We start from the raw sequence: 21,659 nt of genomic DNA on the forward strand, positions 1-21,659 counted from the left end.
TCAGACATAAAGCCAGAGCCTTAGTTAAGCAATATTCTTTTTTTAATTTCCCTTTGCAAATGGAAGCCCCTGAGCTGGTCCCTACCCCCACCCCTCCCCCATACCCGGGGACCCCCAGATGCTAGGCCTCTGCTCCAACCTAGTAGGAGGAGGACAAGATTAGTCCCACTCTGTGATAGTTTCTTAAAAAAACTCTAGTCACTTAAGAAATGAGGCTGTGGACAGGAGGAGGGAGCTGGAAGACAAGGCCTAGGTCAGGCCAGCCCAGAGAGGGTGGGGTTATGAGACCCTTGAGAAAGGTTTGCAAGCACATCTGTAAGCTCAGGGCCAGCATGGCTGAGAGAGAAGAAGAGGCAGGCAGACACAGTCTGAGTCCTCAAGGTCCTGCACGTCTGCTCACCACCACCGCCACTCACCCCCACCACCATAGTCTTCCTGATGGAGAATTTTCCAGCTACTCCGGGGTATGGTTGCTAAGCATCCCCTCTTGCCCGCCCCTGATCTGGGACATTTCTGGGCTCCCCCTGAGGCCAAACCTGGGAGACGGAGGGACTCTGGGAACATGCAAATGGCGGAGGGTAGCAGAGACCCCGCCCCACCCCGCCACACTACAGAATGGTGGCTGCAGCTGCATCTGGGCTCCGAGGGTCCTTCACACCAATGATGAAATTGTTGGTTCTCCGGCTGCCATGGACCCAGGATAAGACATCTACCTTCTCCACGTGGTGACCCCTGGCTTCCAGGAACTCGATCTCCTCCTCTGTGAACTCATCTGAAAAGCATCCCCCAACACGCACATGTTAAGGGTGTTCGGAGCACCACCTCAGGAGTCCTACCATCAGATCTCAGCCTTGATCCTAGGTGCTCCACCAAAATGCTTGTGGCCTTGGGCAAATTGCTTTACCTCTCTGAGTTTCAGTGTCCTCTTGTATGAAGTGGTGATCATAAGAGAACCTACTATGTAAAGCTACCACAGGAATTAAAGGAGATAATTTATCAAAAGCACTGAGCTCAGAGCCATAGACAGTAAGTAAGTCATCAATAATACAGTCATGCTTAATATTGGAAAAGGGCTTTGGGGTCTTCATCGCCAAGCAGCTTTCTTCGCCAACATTACTGTACAGTCCATTACACTGTCTCCCTACCTCTAGTCCTGCCTTCCTGTAGCTTCTTCATGGAGTGGCCAAAGGGATCCTTTAAAATGGAGTTAAAGGGGCCAGAGATATACCTCAGTGGCACAGTGCCTGTCTGGCAATTGCAAGGTTGTGAGTTAGATTCACAGTACAAAAAAAAAAAAAAAAGAAAAGAAAAAGGCACTTTATAAAATCAAATCTTGTCACTACCTCTCTCTCCAAACCCTACAACAGTTTGATATATCTTAGAGTAATATCCCATGTCCTCACCAAGGTTTCTAAAGCCCAACATTAACTAGGACCTTGTTATTTCTTTAAGTTTTTCTCCTTAACTCCTTTTATTCTCCAACTTGTTTAACTCTGTTCCAGCCATGTGAGTCTCTTTCCTGTAACTCAAGTAGACCAAACATACTTCTACCCAGTCTTTGCACTTGCTGTTCTTTCTGCCTGGAATATTTTCTTATCACAGAATTGGCACCCTTACTTCATTCTAGTCACTGGCCAAAAGATACCTTTTAGAATATTTCTGAACATTACCCAGCATCACAGTTCTGCCATCTTCACCTTGCTTTCTTTTCTTTTAAAGTACGTAGTACTATCTACATTTATATCTGTGCTATCTCTCTGTACTGGATTAAATGAGTTTTGAAGGCGGCATCACCATCTTGCTATTGCTTCCCAGTGCCAGGACAGGCTCAGTATGCAGTAAAAGTTAGGTAGGTATTTCTTATAGAGAAGAATAAATCCCACCTCTCTTGCATAAGCTCAGGTCCTCTTTCTCCAACTTAAGTTCTCCTCTCTTCAGTTCATCTCCTCTACATAAAACAACTCAGGTTATGTGATTCCCCTGCTTAACTGGCTAAAGTCCATACTGCTTTTGTTTTTTTGGGCAAGATCAAGCATGTTCAGAGTGGTATGGCCATAGCTTATCTTTTGGGTTTTTTTAGACAGATTCTTGCTATGTAGTTTAGGCTAGGCTTGAATAATAGGATTACAGGTACACGCCACACCTGGAAAATCCACGCTTCTTAACATTGACCTTCATAAAAGCTGTTAACTTCACCTTTTAATGCTTCTTTACAAAGGCCTGGTCATCTTATTTCCCTATAAACAGGATGATTTTAGTAGTTCTTGAGATAAAGACATACTATTGATATACAGCATCAAGTCATATGGTCAGAAATACAGTGCCTTTATGGTTCACTTTCAGTCCTTTCAGTTATAGCAAGGACCAAGTTTCAGGATGATTCCAATATTTTCCATCTCCTTTAACAGAGAAAACAGTTCTTCAGCTTTCTGCAGGCAACAATACCTAACTAAAACAAAAATATTAAAAGCTATTTATTATTTATTTGTGGCAAATGGTGGTAATTTGCCACCTGTAATTATAACGTTTGCTTTAAAAAAGAAGTCCATTTATAGGCAGATATTAGACAAATAATGGTTGAGATGGTATGTAAATGTGACAAAGTCACAAAGATGCTGGGTAAATTCAGAATCCAGAAAAGGCTGGCCTCCTGGATGCTCTCTGAATCATGCTTTCTGGGTTTGTTTTTTTTTTTTTTTTTTCCATTCTGATTCATCTGTTCCAGAATGTCCTTTACCTCCACAGGCCAAATTCCTATTTATACACCAAGGGCAGGCAGTTGTCACCTCCTCCAAGAAGTCTCCTATAGCTTCAGGTGGATGAAGCTCCCCTTGCCTAGGCCCTCACTCTTCATATCTCCCTGTAAGAACTGTGAGCCCCTCAAGCAAGGGTTGGGGTGAGCCATCCTACGTAACTTAGCATGGTGCTTCACATTCCAAAGAGGTCAGCAGGAATGTGCTGAGCACATTCAGCTGCTTAGCCAATGTCCCTGGCAGCAACTGGCTGTAATTGCTGAGGACTAGAACAGTGCTTCTAACCTGCTTCAGTCTAGGAGATAACAAGGACCATGCGGCAAAAAATTGAGCACAGTATTTGCTACCAGCAAGGGGTATGTTCTAATTTCCATTCTGCCACTTACTGGCTGAACTTTAAATACTTCATAACTTCTGTGAGCCTCAGGTATTTTTTTAAATCTGCAAAATATTGATAATAATGTTACAATAATGCTGCACAGTGAAGGATTTATGTCTCAATCAATTCTCTGTCTCCTTTGGGCTAGCATGGTACATTGTCTGCAAAAGTATATATACACTTTACTATTTGAAAATTAAGCTGTGCCCAAAGCTAAGCCCTTGTTCTTAGAGGTAAGTTCATGTCTTCACCATAAATCTATGAAGTCCAGGCCTGGCCTGCCTGCCTCTCTGATCTCATTTCATCCCATTCTCTTTGTCCTCCTTTTTATTCTCAACCACATCAGATCCATTCCTATCCTGAGTTCTTCGTATTTGTTCTCTTGTTCTACAAAGCTCTGCCCTAGTTCTCTGCACGGTGGGCTCTTTCTCCCTCTTCAGATCTCAGCTTAGATGTCACTAAACAGAAACCATCCCTGACTACTGAATCTGTCCCATTATATCTTTCTGCTTTAATGCTCAGCCAGGCATTTATTTTGCTATCTCATATTTCTTTGATTGTTTTTCTGCCTATACATGCAGTGTCTCTAGCACCCAGGATGATGCCTGGCACACAGTAGTTGTTCAATACGAACCATTCAGTGAATGAAGGTTTGCAGAATGAACGACTGGATCTTATCTTATAAATGAGAAAAATGAGGTTCAGAGTTAAGACATGAATTTTCCCAAGGCCACAAAGGCAGGAAATGGCAAGATGATCCTAACCCCTGGATCTTTCATTACTCCAACAGGAATTTGTGGAAAGAAGTCAAACTTTTATAAGAAGGGAGTTGGTATAGTTAACACAGAGGACACCATGGGAGGAACCCCCTTTCCACCTGTCAATGTGCCCACCCAAAGGGAGTCTCCAGTCTGCACTCACTGTCCACCTGCAGGAGGTTGGACTGTAGGTCAGGGTGCAGGCGGCCTCGGGCCAGGCTGTCGCTCAGGTTCCGATTCAAGGTCAGGACATTCAGCAGAACCTGTGGGTAGCCAAGGGGCAGAAAAATCAGGAAAGTCCAAGGGGTGATGGTTCTGGACTCCCCAGTTCTCACCCTTGGTCCAGATTTTTTTTAATTTTATTTTTTATTTATGTGTCTCACTATGCAGCTTGGACTCATAGTGGTCCTCCAGTTTTCAGCCTCCCCAGTGCTGGGATTACAGGGGTGCACCACCTAGCCCAGTCTTGGTGGCCAGCTCAGTATGCCGTGCCGGGGGTTTAACTCCCCAGTCCCCATGCTTGCCTAAGTATGCACTTAGACCACTGAGCTATCAGGGCAGCCCTGGTCCAAATCCTTTAGTGGTTTAATCTACAGAAAAAAAACATCAGCTATAACATCTGAGACTGTCAACAGCCCTGGAAGATAGCTAAGCCTGTAATAATGTCCACATTTCACAGAGGAGGAAACTGCATGCTGGAGAGCAAAAGTGACCCACTCGAGTGTAGAAGAACCAGAGAAGAGGCACCAGAGGTACCAGTCTTCTAAATCTAGCCGGCCACCTCCCTTTTCTTCAGATAGAACAGAACTAATAGCAAGGGATGGTTTCAAGAACAGAGTGGGTACTTTCGACCTAATGGCTGAGTGTGAGCAGACCCTAAAACTGAGCTTCTTGTCTAGTTTAGCTGAAGGAACTTGACCCGGCTTCTTAACCTCTCTGGGCTTCAGTTTTCTCATCTGTAAAATAGAAGTTCATTCTTTCCAGAGTTAGGAAGCTTAAAGGTACCCAGCAGTTAGTAAGAACTCTATTAATGTTATCTACTGCTGTTACTTCCACTGGAGAGATGACTACTGAATCGTCCTGCAGCACGTAGAGTTGGAAATTGGCAGCACTTGTGATGGAAGTCGGGCATGCAATTCTAAAGTTAACTCATCACCTACCAAAATATGTGCCAGATAGATAAACAGACTGATTGATTGATTGTACCCTGTGAGTAACTGTTCTGAGGTATTCTGGAGAGCAGCAGGCCCATCCTTTCTTTTTCAGTACCGGGGATCAAACTCAGGACCTTGTGCTTGCCACTCAAGCACTTATGCTGCTGAGCTATCTCCCCAGCTGACCCATCCTTTCAAAGTCAGATCTTACTAGTTGTCTGCTCAGATGTAGGATAAAGGGATGATGAGGACTTGAGGTTGATGCAACACAAGCAGCCCAGATGCTTTATCACTTTTCAGTTCTACTCGCCCTGTGCTTTCCCCTGTAAACTGGGAAGATGGGGTGCTTTAGGACCCCATTTTTAATAAGAAACTCAGCACAGTCCATTGATGCCCAAGACAGGCCTGGCACAAAGCAGCTTAACTCATGTTTGTGGTATGAGGGGCATCTGAGCCCAAGCCATAACTTGGCTTCTGGCCACCAAAGGCCCATAATGGAGGAAACCTCACCTGGGTCAGGCCACTGAGGCCCCTGGCAGCTCCGTTTGCCCCCAGGGCAAGGTAAGTCCCACAGAGCCCCTCTGCAGGTCGGACCACAGTGGGTAGCAGAAAAGAGAGTGGCCGCTTCCCTGGCTGCACTGAGTTCTCCTGTAGTCAGAAGGCAGAGATGCAACGAAGGTGTGGGGTGGGGCAAGCCAGGGAAAGGGCCATTCCACCACCCTTCCCATTGCTGTCCCTCTTCTACATCACCCAGAGGCCCAGTGTCCCTGAGAGACTGTTCCTTTCCCAGGCAGTGGTGTGTTATCCGTGAAAAGAAAGAAGACCCCAGATGCCTAGGGGAGGGTAAGGGCAACTGCCAATTGCATCCATTGAGCTAAGAGGCTGCTATTAAATTCAGAGAAAAGGACTGAGTCAAAGACTGCAACAGGCAAGAAGAGTAGAATCCCCACTGGATCATTTCTAACATGTCTTTGCCCCGCTGAGGAGCCAGCCTGCAAGAGTGCTGATCTCCAATTAGTAATTTCTAAGTCTGTGGGTCCCACTTTTGTCAGCTCAGCATCATGCAGACAAGGACTACTAATTCAGGAAAGAGCCCCAGGCATCAAGTGGGGTCAGTACCCTTTGTGCAGATGAAGACACTGAGGTTCTGAGAAGGGTAAGACAGAGTCTTCCCTGGGTCACAGGGTGGGACAATGACAGAATGGGGTAAAGGCTCTTTAGACCAACCAGACTCCATGCTACAGACTTTGCAGGAGTAGGGATGAAGTAGGCAACTTATTTCTTTTATAAGATAAGTTCCTAGAGGAAATAGGGAGGAAGGGGCAGCCATGCAGCTGTACCTCCTGTCTAGCCTCAGGTAAAGCAGGGAAAGAAAAGAACAGTATCTTACCAGGTTGTGTGCAGAGTGGTTAGCAGTCCTGTTGGGCCAAGAGAAGTCCAGCATCTGACTGTTGAGCAGGATTCCTGAGGGGGTGATGAGGCCACTGCCAAAGGGCCGGTTCAGGGAGCTGGGGTGCCAAGGTGGAGACAGGTTAGCTCCATGCCTGTCTTAACATCTATTCAGCTACCTCCCTCTTATTAAATAATCTTTTGTTCCACGTTCTAAGGCTGAGCTGGCATACCTGACCATGGCCACAATTAAGTCATCAGGGCCCATAATCAGCACCTGGGCAGCTGTGGGAGCCCCATCCAACTCATAGACAGGAAGGAGCGGGGCAGGGGTTGCCTGGGAGTCATTGATGTGGCCCCGGAAGTAGGTGGCCTCCACTTTGCTGAAAAAACAAGGAGTAGGGTATTAGCATAAAACAAGCCCTTATTACATTCCCCCTACCTGTGGTGTTTGTAATTATTTGGCTAAATCTTCCCTTTCTGCTGGTCAATTAGGCCTATGAAGGTAGAAGCTCACTTTTTTTTTTTTTTAATTAATTTTTAAAAAAAAAGCTCACTTAGCCAGGGAGATAGCTCAGTGGTGTAAGCACCTGCCTGGAAAGCACAAGGACCCAAGTTTGATCCCTGGTACCACATGCTGTGCTGGCCCCAAAAGTGGGTGCTGGGAGGCTGAGACAGGAGTATCCCTATGAGTCTGAATTGTGTAGAGAGACTGTATATTAGGGGCTGGGGAGATGGCTCAGTAGAATAAGCACTTCCTTGGCAAGCGCAAGGGCCTGAGTTCAATCCCCGGTTCCGCAAAAAAAAAAAAAAAAAAAAAAAAAGAGAGACTGTATATCAAATAAATAACTAGAAGCTCACTTATTACCAACACAGAAAATAGCTGTTGAACTCAATCTATTTGAGAATTACTCAAATTGTCTTCCAGAATTAACTTTTAATTTATGTAATGCTTAAACCAAGAGGCTTCTAATTACTTGACTTCACTCAGTCTTTTCTATGAATGTGCCTGGAGCACGTGGGTGCTCTAGAAATAGGTTCTGAATGAATGAACCTGATTCATTTAACCTAATGTTCATAGTCTAGAATTAAAGGGTTTTTCTTTTTTTCAGGAGAGGCGTATGTATATGGGAATTTTTACTTCTGTAATTATTTTTTCAAGGCAGAGGAGTACTTGACACATAATAAAGCCAAAACAGCTACTTATTGGATGAATTAGTTGAATAGATTTTCTATAGTTGTGTGTTTTAAGAGCTAAAGTCTCTAGATTTACAAATATAAAGTTAATCTGAGGGTTTCCTCAAATATCACTCCTAACAATTGTGTGCTGGTTATTGACAGTGGTTAGGGGGTGATAAATTACAACAGAAAACTGGAGAAGTTCAACTGGTTTTCCAACCAAGAAGGTTGATGACCATGCAGAGCAGGCACACAAGGCTTTGTTGCCAGTCACAGCGAGGGAAAAGCTTCATTTTCATTTTTCATCTCTGTGGCATTGACATGGTTTCTGGTTTGGCTGCTAGTCTTTTTTACTTTTTTTTTTTTTTTTAATCAGTGATGTTAACCTTTTAATTCTTATATCAATAGGTAAACTTGTATGTATTTGTCACTTACAGCATTAAGTAACATTCCATTGTGGAATGTGTAAATCTAGCTAATTAACAATGGCATTTACCTCATAGTCACCATTTTTGTGGTAAAAACATGTAACGTCCATTCCCTTTGAATTATTCGAGAATATAGGGCTGAGAACGGAGCCCAATGGTAGAGTGCTTGCCTAACATGCACAAGGCCCTGAGTTTAAGCCCCAGTACCACAAAACATACAAAAAAGAATATTGGCTGGGGATGTAGCTCAGCAGTGCAGCGCCTGCCTAGCAATCATGAGATCCTGAGTTTAATTCCTGGTATCCCTCCCAAAAGAATATAACAAGATCTCTTTACCTTATTTCTTTGATCTAACTGCTAATATGTGTCCTTTGACCCATACCTCCCAACCCCAATCTTGTTGCTTTTTGATTATAATTGACTTAGTCTCATTATTTCCATTAATTTGTAGGGGATTGTTTGAATTAAAAATTAAATATACAGCAGGTGTGTTGCATGCCTGTAATGCCAGCACTTGGGAGGCTGAGGCACGAGGAATGCTATAAGTTCAACGCCAGCCTGGGCTACAGAATGAGTTCAAGGCCTGCCTGAGGTACATAGTGAAAGTCTGTCTCAACATCATTTCTCCCCCAAAATTCAAATTTATATTAGCTATATTTTTGGCTGCCTCTCCCCACCCCTGGCCTCCAAGTACTGGAGATCAAACCCAAGGTTTCAGGCATGCTAGGCATATGTTCTACCTTGAATTCTATCCTAGGCTTACATGTTTGGCTTCTGATTTACCCTTGGCTAGATTGTAAGTCAGATATAGTACCATTTTTCCCCTTATTGCCAATGAACAGTAACTTACATTTGTTGAACATTTATAGATTATGTGCTCAGATAAATACATGTATAATCTAGTTTAGCCCTCATCAAAACTATATATGTTTGATAGTGGGGTTTTTTTGTTTTTGTTTTGTTTTAATACAGGGTCTACAGTGTCTCACTACACAGACTGGACTTTAGTGATCCTCCTATTTTCAGCTTCCCAAGCGCTGGGATTACAGGTGCATGCCACCTCAATCGCCTGTCTTAGCACACCCCAGAGGCATGCTGAAAGTATATTAAAAGTTGCTTTGGTAGAAACTCTTAGCTTAAATTGCTCATCCAAGGTAGCATAGCTAGTGAATCTTAAAGTTTGGGTGAGTGGCAGCAGTATCTTCAAAGGTTGTAGTTTTGGTTTTTTTTTTTTTAATTTTTAATTTTTTATTTGTGTGTGTGTGTGTGTGTGTGTGTGTGTGTGTCCAGCTCAGCCCACCAGGGGGCAGGGTGGGCGCTGGCATATGGTGCTGGGGGATTGAACCGTGGCCCTGTGCTTTGCTAAGCTTGTTCTAAGTAGGTGCTTTAGACCACTGAGCCATCTCACCAGCCCAAAGGTTGTAGTTTTACTATTACTATATTATGCTATCAATGAAGACGTATAAGTACATACTCAAAATCCCTCCTGCCTCTGTGTTTGCAGTGGCTATTTGTAGTATTAGGGTTTTTTTCTATTTAAATGGGGAACAAAGGCCAGGCTTGGTGGCACATGCCTGTTATTCCAGCATTTGGAGGCTAAGGCAGGAGGATCACATAAGTTCATGGCCAGCCTGGGTTACATAGTGAACTATGTGGTTTGAACTACATGACAAAACCCAATCTCAAAAATACATACATACATACATACATACATAAATGTGCGAACAGATGGGGCTGGATAATGACCTGTGAGGATCAAAATAATTTGAGAGCCTGTATTCTAAGCAACTGAGAGGCTGAGGCACAAGGATCACTGTGAGTTTGAGACCAGCCTGGGCTATATAGTGAGTTTGAGGCCAGCCTGAACTTCAGAGTGAGCCACTGTCTGAAAAAAAAAGACAGCTTCAGAACAATTTGAGAGTCATACGAAGTAGACTGATTTATGCTGCAGATGGAGATGGCAAAGTGTAGGCAGAGGTAGCCACCGTCATAGTAGAAGTTGGGCTTCAGCTGAAACGGACTTGGGACTCTCCAGCTGCCTTTCATCTTATCTCTTCCTCACACCCAGTACTAATTTGGAAGCCCCCAGGGTCCTGCCCCAGCACGTACCTGAGCATATCGTCTGTGCTCTCAGTGATGGTAGGATCATAGACAGGATCTCCCAGTCTGCTGGCCAGCGCTAATGCGATCTTCAGGGTCTAAAAGCACAGCAGGCATGTGGAAGAGGCTGCCAGGCCATTCCTAGCACCCATACCCAGGGGAGCCTCATGTGTAGGAGAACTTGGAAGTGATTTAGTCCTGTCCCAAAGCAGTACACTTCTCTCCATTCTTCATGTCCTCAAATGCAGGTGAGGTGCAGGGGTCGGCCTTACCTCTGCCACCCAGTGAAGGGCTTGCTCCCGGGACACCAGGCTGGTAAGATTGAAGCCCTCCAGGATGTTGAGAGCACTGATGAGGGCTGGGCCAGTGTGTGGGGGTGGAGGACTGAGAACCAGGTGACCTGGAAGGACAGGAAATGACCATATGGCAGGGAGAGATCAAGTCATCTTCATATCCTGTGTCATATCTGCACACCCCACCATCATGCTCACTGACCTCCCTCAGATGGGGGAATAAATTCAGAAAGCCAAAGACCCATTCAAGTTCACATACCAAGTCAAGGATGGGGCCAGGAATCAAACTCAGAACACTAGCATTTAGTTTTCTCTACCCTCTGAGGAAACTAAGGCTTAAGAGGGTTATGACTTGTCCAGAGTCACACCATAGGCCATTGACAGAGCAGGGACCAGATGTCCAGTTTTCTGGACTGTCATGTGTCACTTTTCAACCCTTCCCATGGGGCAGGATAGAAACTAGGATCCCTGATGGTCCCATTTAACCTGAGACTTCTTAGAAGCAGCAGTCTCCTCTTCTTACTCTGATATTAGATGTTTGGACATCAAAGGCATAACACATTAACTAATTCACACATTTAATCTTCATAATGAGTAATATCAACAGCCTCATTTTATATGTGTGGCAGCTTGTCCAATGCTATAGGAGACACAGGGAACCTGGAGCACCAACGTGTTGGCTTTCCTGAGTCAACTCAAGCTGGGGAGGGAAAAATGGAAAACCCAACACACTACCTGGAGCAAGGCAACTTCCCATATTATCTCATCAAATCCTCATGGGCCGCCTGAGATGTGGGCACCATTATTTCCATTTTAATCTTTTTTTTTTTTTTTTTTTTTGGCCTAGGATTCCATTTTTAGAAAGGCACATAACAATAAAGCATAATATTTTTTTCTCTTCAAATTCTTGTGCCTTGAAATTTTCTGTGTATCATAGGAACTTCATGCAAATATTCAAAACACTGCAATCTCTAGCATTAATGGATTAAGGAGAGAGGCAAGGCTCATAATAGCAAGTACTTTTTCAAGGCAAATAATGCAGCTAGTACTCAATCCCAAGTCTTGCTGATTCCAGAGTTATGATTCTGTTTCTATTTCATTTACCACTGGCTGAGAAATCAGGCAAGAAATTGAAGCCTGGAAACTCAGAATCCACAATCTTAGGTTTGGCAAATGGGAATTTCACCCATATTATGAGCTCTGCTTTCTGGGTTTTCTTATTAATTTTTTGAGTTTGGTAGGTGAAGTTCCATTACCTATCTAGGCCCTAATTTCCTTTTGGTACAGAGAGGGAGCAGGACTGTGACTGTCTTTAAAGTTTCATTCTACCCTGAAACTTAGATGGATTTTGGTCTTAGATTCTTTTTAGGAAACACAGGGCAGCAAAAAATGGGGCTGTTGAGGGGACAAAGGCCAAATCAAGAAAAAAATCCATGGCCAGAACCTCAACTTTCAGGTCTAAGACTTTGGTTAGATCTTCCCCCCATCTCAATTTCTAAATACTTGGGGTGACAGACCCCATAATACATAAGATCAGTGGGCTCTGGCTTGCTTCAACAGTTAGCTGGCCAGGCAGCTCACTGACTCAGTTTCTCTCCTGGGAAATGGAGAGGAGTCTCCAGGCCAAAATGATATGGCCACAGACAGGAAACCTCCTGGGTGGGACCATGGGAGCTGGGGGAGAGGTCACCTCTGTACACGCCACACACGGGCTTCTCCACGAGAGCACTGTAGTTGCTGAAGTCCTCTTCAGTAATGACACCCCCTGCATGCTGAGCCTGGAGGGGACAAAATGACCCCCCCACCAGCGTGAACATGTGGGCTTGGCATGTTTGGATCACAAACAGATCAGCTATTTACCACTTTTGTGCCTTCTACAGCACCTGTCATGACCTTTAGGGATCCCATCAGCCAGAGGTAGAACAGGGAAAAGGAAGGAGGAAAAGTATGAACACTGAGTAATTACTATGTGCCAGGCACTGTGCAAGGTACATTCTGCAAACGACCTGCTTAGGTTGGCAAGTGTGATATAGCCCTGCCTACTTTTCCCACCTCACATCCTGCTATTCCCCAGGGAGCTGTGCCCTGCAGATCCCGAGCTCCGCCTCCATGTCTCTGTGTGCTGCCCTCTCTCTGCCTATGTACAAGGAAGACTTTCCACTCAGGTCAGCACTTGCGTAGGGCAGAGCAAAACTGAATTCTGCATCATACTACAATCATAAAGAGACTCAAACCATGAACTTTAAATTAGGACTGACCTCTATGAGACATAATGGAGCATATTTACTTACCAATGAACCAATCTTGTACAAATCAATTGTCTTTTCCATCCAACCCAGCATACTAATTGACAGATCTAAATTAGCATCATCACTATGAATCTTTTTTTTTTTTATAGCTTAGTACTTGAAATTTTTGTTTCAACTACTAAGTAATCTACTCTCAGTAAAATACATATTGAATTTCTTGGCTACTGTGTATTCCCTTGTCTGACAAGTTCATAAACTCAACTTTGAGTTTTTACTTTTAAAGCCCTGATGGTGCAGTTCATTCCCTTCACCTCTAGGTAAGGACACACAGGACTGGCCAATCTGATCATTCCTTGCTGTGGCTCAGTGATTGGTTTACGAATAGTTCAAGACCTATGACAAACCTACAAGACACAACTTTGAAGCATTTGCTGGAACCAATGAGAAATGTTCTTTCTGTGGGATGGCTTGTTGCAAGGATGGATTTAGATGCTCTGGTGGGGAACAGGTATAGAAAGAACTTAACGGAAAGAGAGGAAGAGGAAAAAAGAGGGAAAGGGAGAAGTAGGGGTGAGAGGGAGAGGAAGGGAGAGGGAAAGAAGATAGGAGGGGGAGAAGGGGAGAAGAAAGAGGAGGCAGAAGGGGAGGGAGGGAGAAAAAAGAAGGGAGGAAGGAGGAAGGAGACAGGGAGGGAGGCAGTGGGGTGGGGAGAGACGAGAAGAGAGACAGAGGACTTGATGATGTAGATTGAGTCCTATGAGTCTGGATCCAACAGACTTTACAGCCAGCATCTAGACTTCCCAGTTAAGTCCATTTGGGATGGGCTTCTATCGCCACATCCACATCTCCAGTGCCCAACACAGGGCCTGGCACAGAGCAAGCACTCTGTGACTGGTGATCGAATGACAGAGCTGTGTAATTCCTACCACTTTTTGGCAGAGATTTGCACATATACCTATGTGACAGATGAGAAGACCACTGAGTTGATCTGTGCAATGTTTTCTGGTTCATAACTTCCCACTAGGAGCTTTAGATTATTCACAGCAGTTCTCAGAATTGACAAGTATCTCAGACTAAGACTGTTTAGGGTTGTGTGGTGCTCTCCTGCATCAAACTCCCCAGTCCTGACAATCACCAGATGAGATATTTCCCTCAGTCCTAGGAAACCTTAGGGCAGGGAAGGTTGTGAGTGGATTTAGGGAAACTGAGGCTGGTGCTGGGTCCCCACAAGGTTTGCATGGTTGGCACCAGTGCTGAGCCTAAAGGTAGCCTCCCAACTAGGACAACATTTTTATCACCTCAGGTTTTTCATGCCACATTCCAGGCAGCTTCTATTCTGATTCCTATTACCACAGATTAGTTTTGTTCATCTGAAGTAAATGTAACCAGAAACTATATTGAGAAAGGCATCCCTGCAATAAAGTCCTTGAGGCACACCCTGCCTCCCACCCTTGTACTCACCTCAGCTACCATCTCCAGCGTGAGGTTGCCGCCACTGTAGAAGACAGCAGGACCATAAGTGCCCAGTGCATCCAGCACCTCAGCCAGGTCAGGCCTACGCAGCAAGGAGCCGGGCAGCGGCGGATGGCCCAGTGGTAGGAATGTCTCCAGGAAGCGCTCCGATGCGTTGGGAGGCAGCTGCTCAGCCAAGGCACGGGCTGGGGACAGGGATAGGAGGCTGGGCAGGGGACACCAGAACTGGACAAGATGGCTGAGACGTGCCATCCTGAGACAGTGGAGTGGGGAAGGAGCGGCTGGCCCTAAGTGCTCTGGCCCACAAGGTGCCTGTTATGGGGAGGTGGGGGGTGTATATGGGCTCTTTCCAAATCCCCCTCATTCAAGGCTACTGCCAGGTGAGGGTAGAATAAAGAAGGAAAGAAGTCTAAGGAGTAACTGGAAAAAGAGCTCTCTCCAGTGTGGATCCCAACTCTCAAATTCCACCCATCCATCTCCTTCCTCTCCCCCAACCCCCAGGTCCCACTGACCTAGATCATGGGTCACGTTGAAGCCATCTTGGGCCACAGCTGCTGCGAAGGCCAGGACTTGGGACCATGGCAGCCTGGGGGGGGCCGGAGAGCAGGGGTGGAGGAGGTCCTGGGGGGAGGAGGAAGGGTCCTGGGGGGAGGGGGGATCCTGGGAAGGAGAATCCTGGCAAGGGAAGGGGATATTAGGTGGAAGAGTTGGGAAGGGAAGAATCCAGGAGGATAGGGGATGGTGACCCAAGGAGAGATGCAGGCAGGGGCTTCTGGTCCCCAGAAGAGGATTTTTACCTGCCATAGAGCTGATGAGCTTCATGTAGCCCCTTCACCATTCCGGGGACCCCCACCAAGAGCCCGGGCTGGGCAAGGCGGGCAGGCGAGGGAGAGAGGAGACCAGGTCACTGGAAGGGGGGTGCTGGGCTGAACTCCGCAGAGCCCCAAGCCAGGGATGGCTGGCACAGGGGAGAGACACAGGCCAAGTATCCCAGGGGAGGGACACGATTTCCCAGTAGGTAGCCCTCCCACGTCCCTGATTTTATCTGTCATAGTTAATTAAGGAAACCCATTCAAGGGCCCGGACAGAACCAATTTAGATAGAAATCTATGTTGGATTATACCTTTACTTGCCTTTTAAAATCATGAACAAAGGTCCTTTCTTCAACCAATTCATTTTTATATCATTACTGGGAGCTGTGATAACAGCTGTTTGTTTGGTTTGTGCCACTACACTAAGTACCTACTTCTCTAAGGTATTCAGTTTCTTCCTTTGCTCTCAGGGGATAGAGTTTGCCTATAACTGTTCCTCTCTAATCTTCAAATGTGACACAGGCTGGGAAAGTTACAGTCCTCAGGCTCAGGTGAGGTCTGTGTTAGTTCAGCAACTCTGTCAGGTACTCAGTGGCTCCTTCCTTTCCTTGTGTTTTCCCTTTCTAGGTTGGTAAGATTGCTAGTGAAGTACGGTGTTGTAGTATTACCTGTTAGCAACCATCTGAATTTTTGTCCATTATTTTATTTTAGGGTAGCTCTCTATCTCCCTACAGCCACCCTAAAATACTATTTTCCCTACCTCTATAGTAAATGCTCAGCAAATTAATTCTTGGATTAGGAGAAGGGCAGTAAAGGTAGAGCCCTTGGACCCTTTCTTCTCACTCGGGTCCCCACCTTGGTCTCCCAGGATCTTTGTAGAGCCTCTTCCCGGAGGGCCCCTGGTGCAGACTCCCGGAAATCAATTAGGTGGCTCTCATTTTGTCGGATGTCATGGACCAGCATCACACCCCCACTGGAAAGACACAGAAGGGAAAAGGGATGGTAACATACTACCCCTCTTAAACCATTAACCTGCCACCCCTTGCCCCTAATGATGAGGTTTAGTTTGTCCTATGTCTCAGACCTCCCTGAAGCAGTGATTCAGAGACTCAGCCACCCTGCAAAGGTAGGGAATTTAAAAAAGGGGGGTGGGGAATCCAGGATCAATAGACTTCTTCCAGCTTGTTTTGTTATTAGAGACTTTAATCCCTGATTAAGAAACCCAGAGACTGGGTAAGCAGGAATGTTCTGTGCCCTGCCCCCTCCCCTAGACCAGCGCTGGACTCCTGCCAGCTTCCTGCACCTGCCTACTTGGTAAACCCCCTTCTCCTCCCTGCAGGACTGGATTATGTAAGGGTAGATAGTGCTAAGTCAAAAAGAGAATTTCTTTGGAAAGCCTGGAGGGCTTGCAGGAACCAAGGTAAGGACTTTGTAGCTTATTTTAGTCTGAGATGGGGCTTGCAAACTGAAATGTCTACAGCGAAGTAATGGAATAAGCAATGCAGGATAAACAATAGGGTTTGATAGGAACTATGGGAAAATGGACAGCGCCTGTTTCATCATGGGAGCCAGCCTCTGTTCAGCTCAGATAATTGCAGCCATGTGGAATATGGACGCAGTGTTATCAGATCTCCTGATTGTTAAAGAGATACTGAAAATCTGGGTTTTTATGAGATACCTGAAATTGCGAACTTTTTAACAGAGCAGTAACAGTTTTTTTGTTTTGTTTTGTTTTTTTAAAAAGAGGTATGAGCTGGGGCTGGTGAGATGGCTCAGTGGTCTAAAGCACCAATTTAGAACAAGCTTAACAAAGCACATGGACTGCGGTTCAATCCCCCAGCACCACATGCCAGCCAGCCCCGCCCCCAGGCGGGCTGAGCTGGCCACACACACAAAATAAATAAAGAAATAAATAAAATAAATAAATTAAAAAAAAAAAAAAGAGGTATGAGCTGGGCATGGTGGTGCACACCTGTAATCCCAGCACTCAGGAAGGCTAAGGCAGGACAATTACAAATCCAAGCCTAGCCTGGGCAATTTAGTGATTTAGGGAAACCCTGTCTCAAAATAAAAATTTTAAAAAGGAGCAAGATGTGGTGGCACATGCCTGTAATTCTAGCACTCTGAGAAGTTTAGGAGGAGGATTGCAAGTTTGAGCCAAGCCCGATCAATTTAGCAACATAGAAGGACCCTGCTTCACACAAAAAAAAGAAAACTGGCTGGGGCTGTAGCACAGGGCGTATGAACGAATGAATGAATGAATGAATGAAAAAGGGCTTGAGATGTAGCTCAGTGGGAAGGCCAAATTTAATCCCCAATTCCACCCCCACTCCAAATTTAAATGTGCATATTAAACCATTATGTGTAATGAGTATAGCCCATAGTGACCTCAGTTTTAAGAATCCCTGGCCTAGTCTTTTTGAGACACGATCTCACTATACAGTTCAGACTGGCCTTGAGCTCACTGTGTAGCCCAGGCTAGTCTGGAACTCAGAGTGATCCTTCTGCCTCAACCTCCCGAGTGCTGGGATTACAGGCATGTGCCATCATGCTCGGCTTAGGGTGTATTTTTGGAGGACAGCAGGCCCATAACTTTTAGCAGACTCAGCCATTTGGAACCCTAAATGTTGAGGCATTCTTGCCTTTCTTACTGACAGTACATACTGCATCTCACTGTATATAGTTCACAAACTTCCCTTTTTAGTGGAAAACCAAAAAAGGTTCTGAAAACACCTCCAGATCTTCCAAAGTCTGGGAGGAGGGTGTGAAATGGGGTATGGAACAAGAAAATCCAAGGAGTTGGGGTCCAGCTTCTCTGACCAAACTGAGACAGACAAGGAGACAAGAAATTGGCCCATGGGACCCAATCTCCACTGCCTAGAGCTCCTTACCCGCCCAGGCCAGAGCTGTGTGGAGCCACGATTCCCAAACACAAGGCTGCGGCCACAGCTGCATCCACGGAAGATCCCTGTTTACTGAGCACCTCCATGCCTAGAGATGTGCAGTGGGCAGCATCGGTCACCACGGCGCCCTGCTGGAAGATCTAGGAGGGGAGAGGAGACTAGGTAGGTACAGCCTCTGCCTCACTAAGGCACCCTCTTGTCCTCTGGATTTTCCCCTGTGACAGTCACCTCATTATTTCTGGTCTCTCCTACTTGAAGTCACATCTTTGTTCTGTACTCCTAAAGTCCCAGAGCCCTTTCCTTTGGGATGCTCCTCTCCTAAGTCCCCACCCTCCCTGCTTTCCATTTCCTGGCCTCTGTCAGCTATTCTAAAGCGCCCACGGTCCCTTCAAACATTTCCTTCATTTTTCTTCCCCAGTTCCCTCCCTCTGCCCGCCTGCCCCCCTCACCTGGGCATCCCCAAAGTAGATCTGCATGACCAGTGCCACAGTGACACCTGTGGCGAAGGTGAGGCAGGCGGTGACGATGACCGTGAGCCCGTCCTGGCGGCAGGAGCACTCGGCCGCGGCCGCGGAGAATGGGTCTTTGCGTGTCTCTCGTAGCGGCGACCCATCCTGGCTGCCCATTTCCGACGATGACGACGGCAGCCTCTGCAGCCGCGCGGACTTCAGGAAGGAGTCTGGGTCTGCGGGCAGTGGGGGGTCGGTTCGGGCGCCCCCTATCTAGTACTTCCAGCCTCCTGACCTGCCCGCAGTTCCGCGGAGCCCCCGCCCCACGCCTGTCACTCAAAGCCCACTGGCCAGCAATGCTCACCTTTCCGCGTCTCCCCAACGCACCCCTGGACTGGGAAGAGACAGGGACTCACAGGGGAGCAGCCGAAAGTCTAGATCCCTGCCCCTGGGCCAATTCCCTGGAATTGGAAAGGGGGGTGGGGACTGAGAACGCTGCAGGGAAGAATGGGAGGGAGGGTGGAGCTCAGCTCTCCCCAGAAACCAGATCCTGCCCCAGCTGGTGCCCAACCTTCTCTACAAGGAGGCAGGCACCAAGCAGCTCCGCTCAGGGTAGCCATCCATTCACCGACTGTGAAGCGCCTACTGTATGTGTGGCCTGATGCCAGATGCCAGGGGGAGAGGAACCAATAGTTCACAGACTCACTGGAGGAAAAGGCAATAAACAAACGAAGGGTATATATTACAAATCCTGGCAGGTACTATGAAAAAAGCAAAAACGATAGAGAATAATGGTAGGGAAGAGGTGAAGGAGACTCCCTTCTGGGGGGAAGTCTGGGTAAGTTTCTCCAAGGAAGTGACTTTAAAGCTGAGAAGTAAGAGATAAGGAGCCAGCTCAGTGTGTGTGTGTGTGTGTGTGTGTGTGTGTGTGTGTGTAGGGTGTAGGGTTTCAGAAAAAGGAAGCAGCAAGTGCAAAGATCCAAATGTGTCAATGAACTTGGCATATTATGAAGAAATAAGGCCTGGGGGGCTCTGGTGTAGAAGGAAAGGGGAAAGAGTGGTAAGGATGAAAGCTAGGCCTAATATGCTGGGCCTGTGGGGCTTGTGAGATGCTTGGATTTTGCCCTAAATTATGGTTGCCACCAGAATTTTAAGCAAGAACAGGAGGCTTTTGTGTTTTTAAAAGACTGGAGCTGGAGCTCGGTGGTACAGCTTTGCTTAGCATGTGTGAAGCCCTGGGTTTGCTCCCCAGCACCAAGGAAAAGAAATCTTTCTGGCCACTGGAAAGCAGAGTGGAAGATAGTAAGAATGGAGGCAGGGGAGAAAGAAAAGCCATTTACTTGCTGGATGCCTGGGACCAACTCACTTCAAGTCATGAGCCTTATCTTCCTAACATGTGGGATGGGTACAAGAATTCTACAAGGTGATGTATACCAAATACACTGTAGCTGTTCAAAATTTTGTTTTTGTTGTTTTCTTTTCCTACCTCCCAGGGCTGAGAACCTCTTTTATTTCATAGTTCTCTCTGGGTGCTATTTGCACTGAATTCAGGTCCCTTTGTAAACAATAAAGAAATAGGAGGGATGTTGATCTTAACTTTATTGTATTCACAAAAACTTTTAGAAGTTTATTCATTCAATAATTTCTTTTTGAACTTTCTTCTTTTTTATTATTTTATATTTTTGCAATACTGAGGATTGAACTCAGGACCTTGAGCTTGCCAGACAGGCACTTATGCCATTGAGCTATCTCCCTGGCTCTTCTTTTCATTTTTTAAAAGCAAGAACTTGCTATGTTGCCCAGCCTGGTCTTGAACTTATGGGCTTAAGGGATCCTCTTCACTCATCCTTCCAAGTAACTGAGACTATAGGCATGCACCACTGCAGCCAGTTACAGTTTTTGAGCACTATGCATAAAATCTTTTATTTTTATTTATTTATTTATTTTTTGTAGTACCAGGAATTGAACTCAGGGCCTTGCACTTGCCAGGCAGGCGCTTATTCTACTGAGCTATCTCCCCAAATAATGTTTTTAAAAGTTGTTGGATAAAATTAAAAATTGACTGTCTTGCTATTTCAAGCTAGTAACATAGTTCACAGAAGCCAACATGATAAAAATCCAAGATCCTTTTGTTTTATTTTTGTAGTACTGAGGGTTGAAATCAGAGCCACTGCACTGACTATATCCCTGGCCCTTTAATTTTTCTTTTTTTTTTTAATTTTGAGACAGGCCTAAGGTATTAAAATGCCTACACTGAACTTCAATTTGTGATCTTCCTGCTTCAGCCTCTGAGAGTGATTACAGGTGTGCACTACCACGCCCAGAAAAAAAAAAAAAAAAAAAAACATGCTCCTAGATTTGGTGTTTAAGATCCTCAATGAATCCTGTACTCCAAGTACTTGAGAGGCTGAGGCAGGAGGATCATGAGGCCTTTAAGACCAGCTTGGGCTCCATAGTAAGTTCAAAAGTAGTCTGAACTACATGGTAAGACCCTGTGTTAAAAAAAAAAAAAAAAAAAAAAAAAAGCACTGCCAGGGCTGGCCCGATAGCTCAGCGTACTAAAGTGCCTGCTTAGGTGTGCCATGCTGGCCCTGCCGCTGGGGTGCACTGAGATGGTGATTGAGACTGGGCATGGTGGTGCACACCTGTAATCACAAGGCTTGGGAGGCTGAAAACAGGAGGATCACTATGAGTCAGATCTGTGCAGTGGGACCCTGTAGACGCTGTAGATCCTGTACTAAATACATTAAAAAAAAAAAAAACCTGCCCCCCCACAACCTCCATGACCCACAATTTCCTCTCTTACATTACAAAGAAACCACATATATAGATTAAGTGCTGAGATATGCGAGGATATTTTAGAATTTATTTATAGTGATTGCTTTTGGGAAAAGCAAAATTTTCCAATAAAAATTTGGAATAATATATGGTGAAAAATTTTATTTGAAAATTTTATCACATATATTTCTTTTTAAAACTATGTATATATGTGAATATATGGGGAAAGAAAGAAGAGATTGATCAAAAAATGTACATACTTCAGCAGTTTGCAATAAATGTCTGGAAGCTAATGGCCACCACTTTGAGCACCTCTTGTAATTGTAGAGGCCAAAGGTAATTTGTATTACTCTAATAATTTCTCAATAGACTTAGTATTAAAATATTCATGTAATGCATGCGGTGGTACATGCCTCTAATCCCAGTACTCGGGAGGTTGAGGCAGGAGAATTGCTGTGAGTTTGAGGCCAGCCTGGTCTGCATAGTGATTTTAAGGCCAACCTGAACTGCATAGTGAGATCTTCTCTCAAAAAACACAGCAAAACAAAAAACCAAGCAAATA

General features: G+C 45.5%; 1 protein-coding gene across 3 annotated transcripts in view; it reads right to left on the reverse strand.

Annotated features, from left to right (window-relative positions):
- Positions 1-24: 24 nt before the first annotated feature.
- The window catches only part of Ggt7 (gamma-glutamyltransferase 7), a 26,390-nt gene continuing 4,755 nt past the window's right edge, over positions 25-21,659 (reverse strand). The window contains exons 2-15 of one of the 3 annotated variants that reach the window (XM_004630836.2): positions 18,320-18,555; positions 17,859-18,010; positions 15,823-15,940; positions 14,953-15,020; positions 14,668-14,741; positions 14,144-14,340; positions 12,124-12,211; positions 10,413-10,540; positions 10,150-10,238; positions 6,667-6,816; positions 6,435-6,552; positions 5,555-5,692; positions 4,054-4,153; positions 25-772 (exon numbers count right to left, since the gene is read on the reverse strand). In XM_004630836.2, the coding sequence (XP_004630893.1) occupies positions 609-772; positions 4,054-4,153; positions 5,555-5,692; positions 6,435-6,552; positions 6,667-6,816; positions 10,150-10,238; positions 10,413-10,540; positions 12,124-12,211; positions 14,144-14,340; positions 14,668-14,741; positions 14,953-15,020; positions 15,823-15,940; positions 17,859-18,010; positions 18,320-18,555 (1,820 nt within the window). In that variant the 3' untranslated portion in view covers positions 25-608. Of the gene's footprint in view, positions 773-4,053; positions 4,154-5,554; positions 5,693-6,434; positions 6,553-6,666; positions 6,817-10,149; positions 10,239-10,412; positions 10,541-12,123; positions 12,212-14,143; positions 14,341-14,667; positions 14,777-14,952; positions 15,021-15,822; positions 15,941-17,858; positions 18,011-18,319; positions 18,556-21,659 lie in introns of all 3 variants that reach the window. The other 2 variants (XM_023714781.1, XM_023714780.1) reach the window with 2 other exon arrangements.

Source organism: Octodon degus, unplaced genomic scaffold, assembly GCF_000260255.1.
Source record: "Octodon degus isolate 3935 unplaced genomic scaffold, OctDeg1.0 scaffold00037, whole genome shotgun sequence".
Classification (NCBI taxonomy): domain Eukaryota; kingdom Metazoa; phylum Chordata; class Mammalia; order Rodentia; family Octodontidae; genus Octodon; species Octodon degus.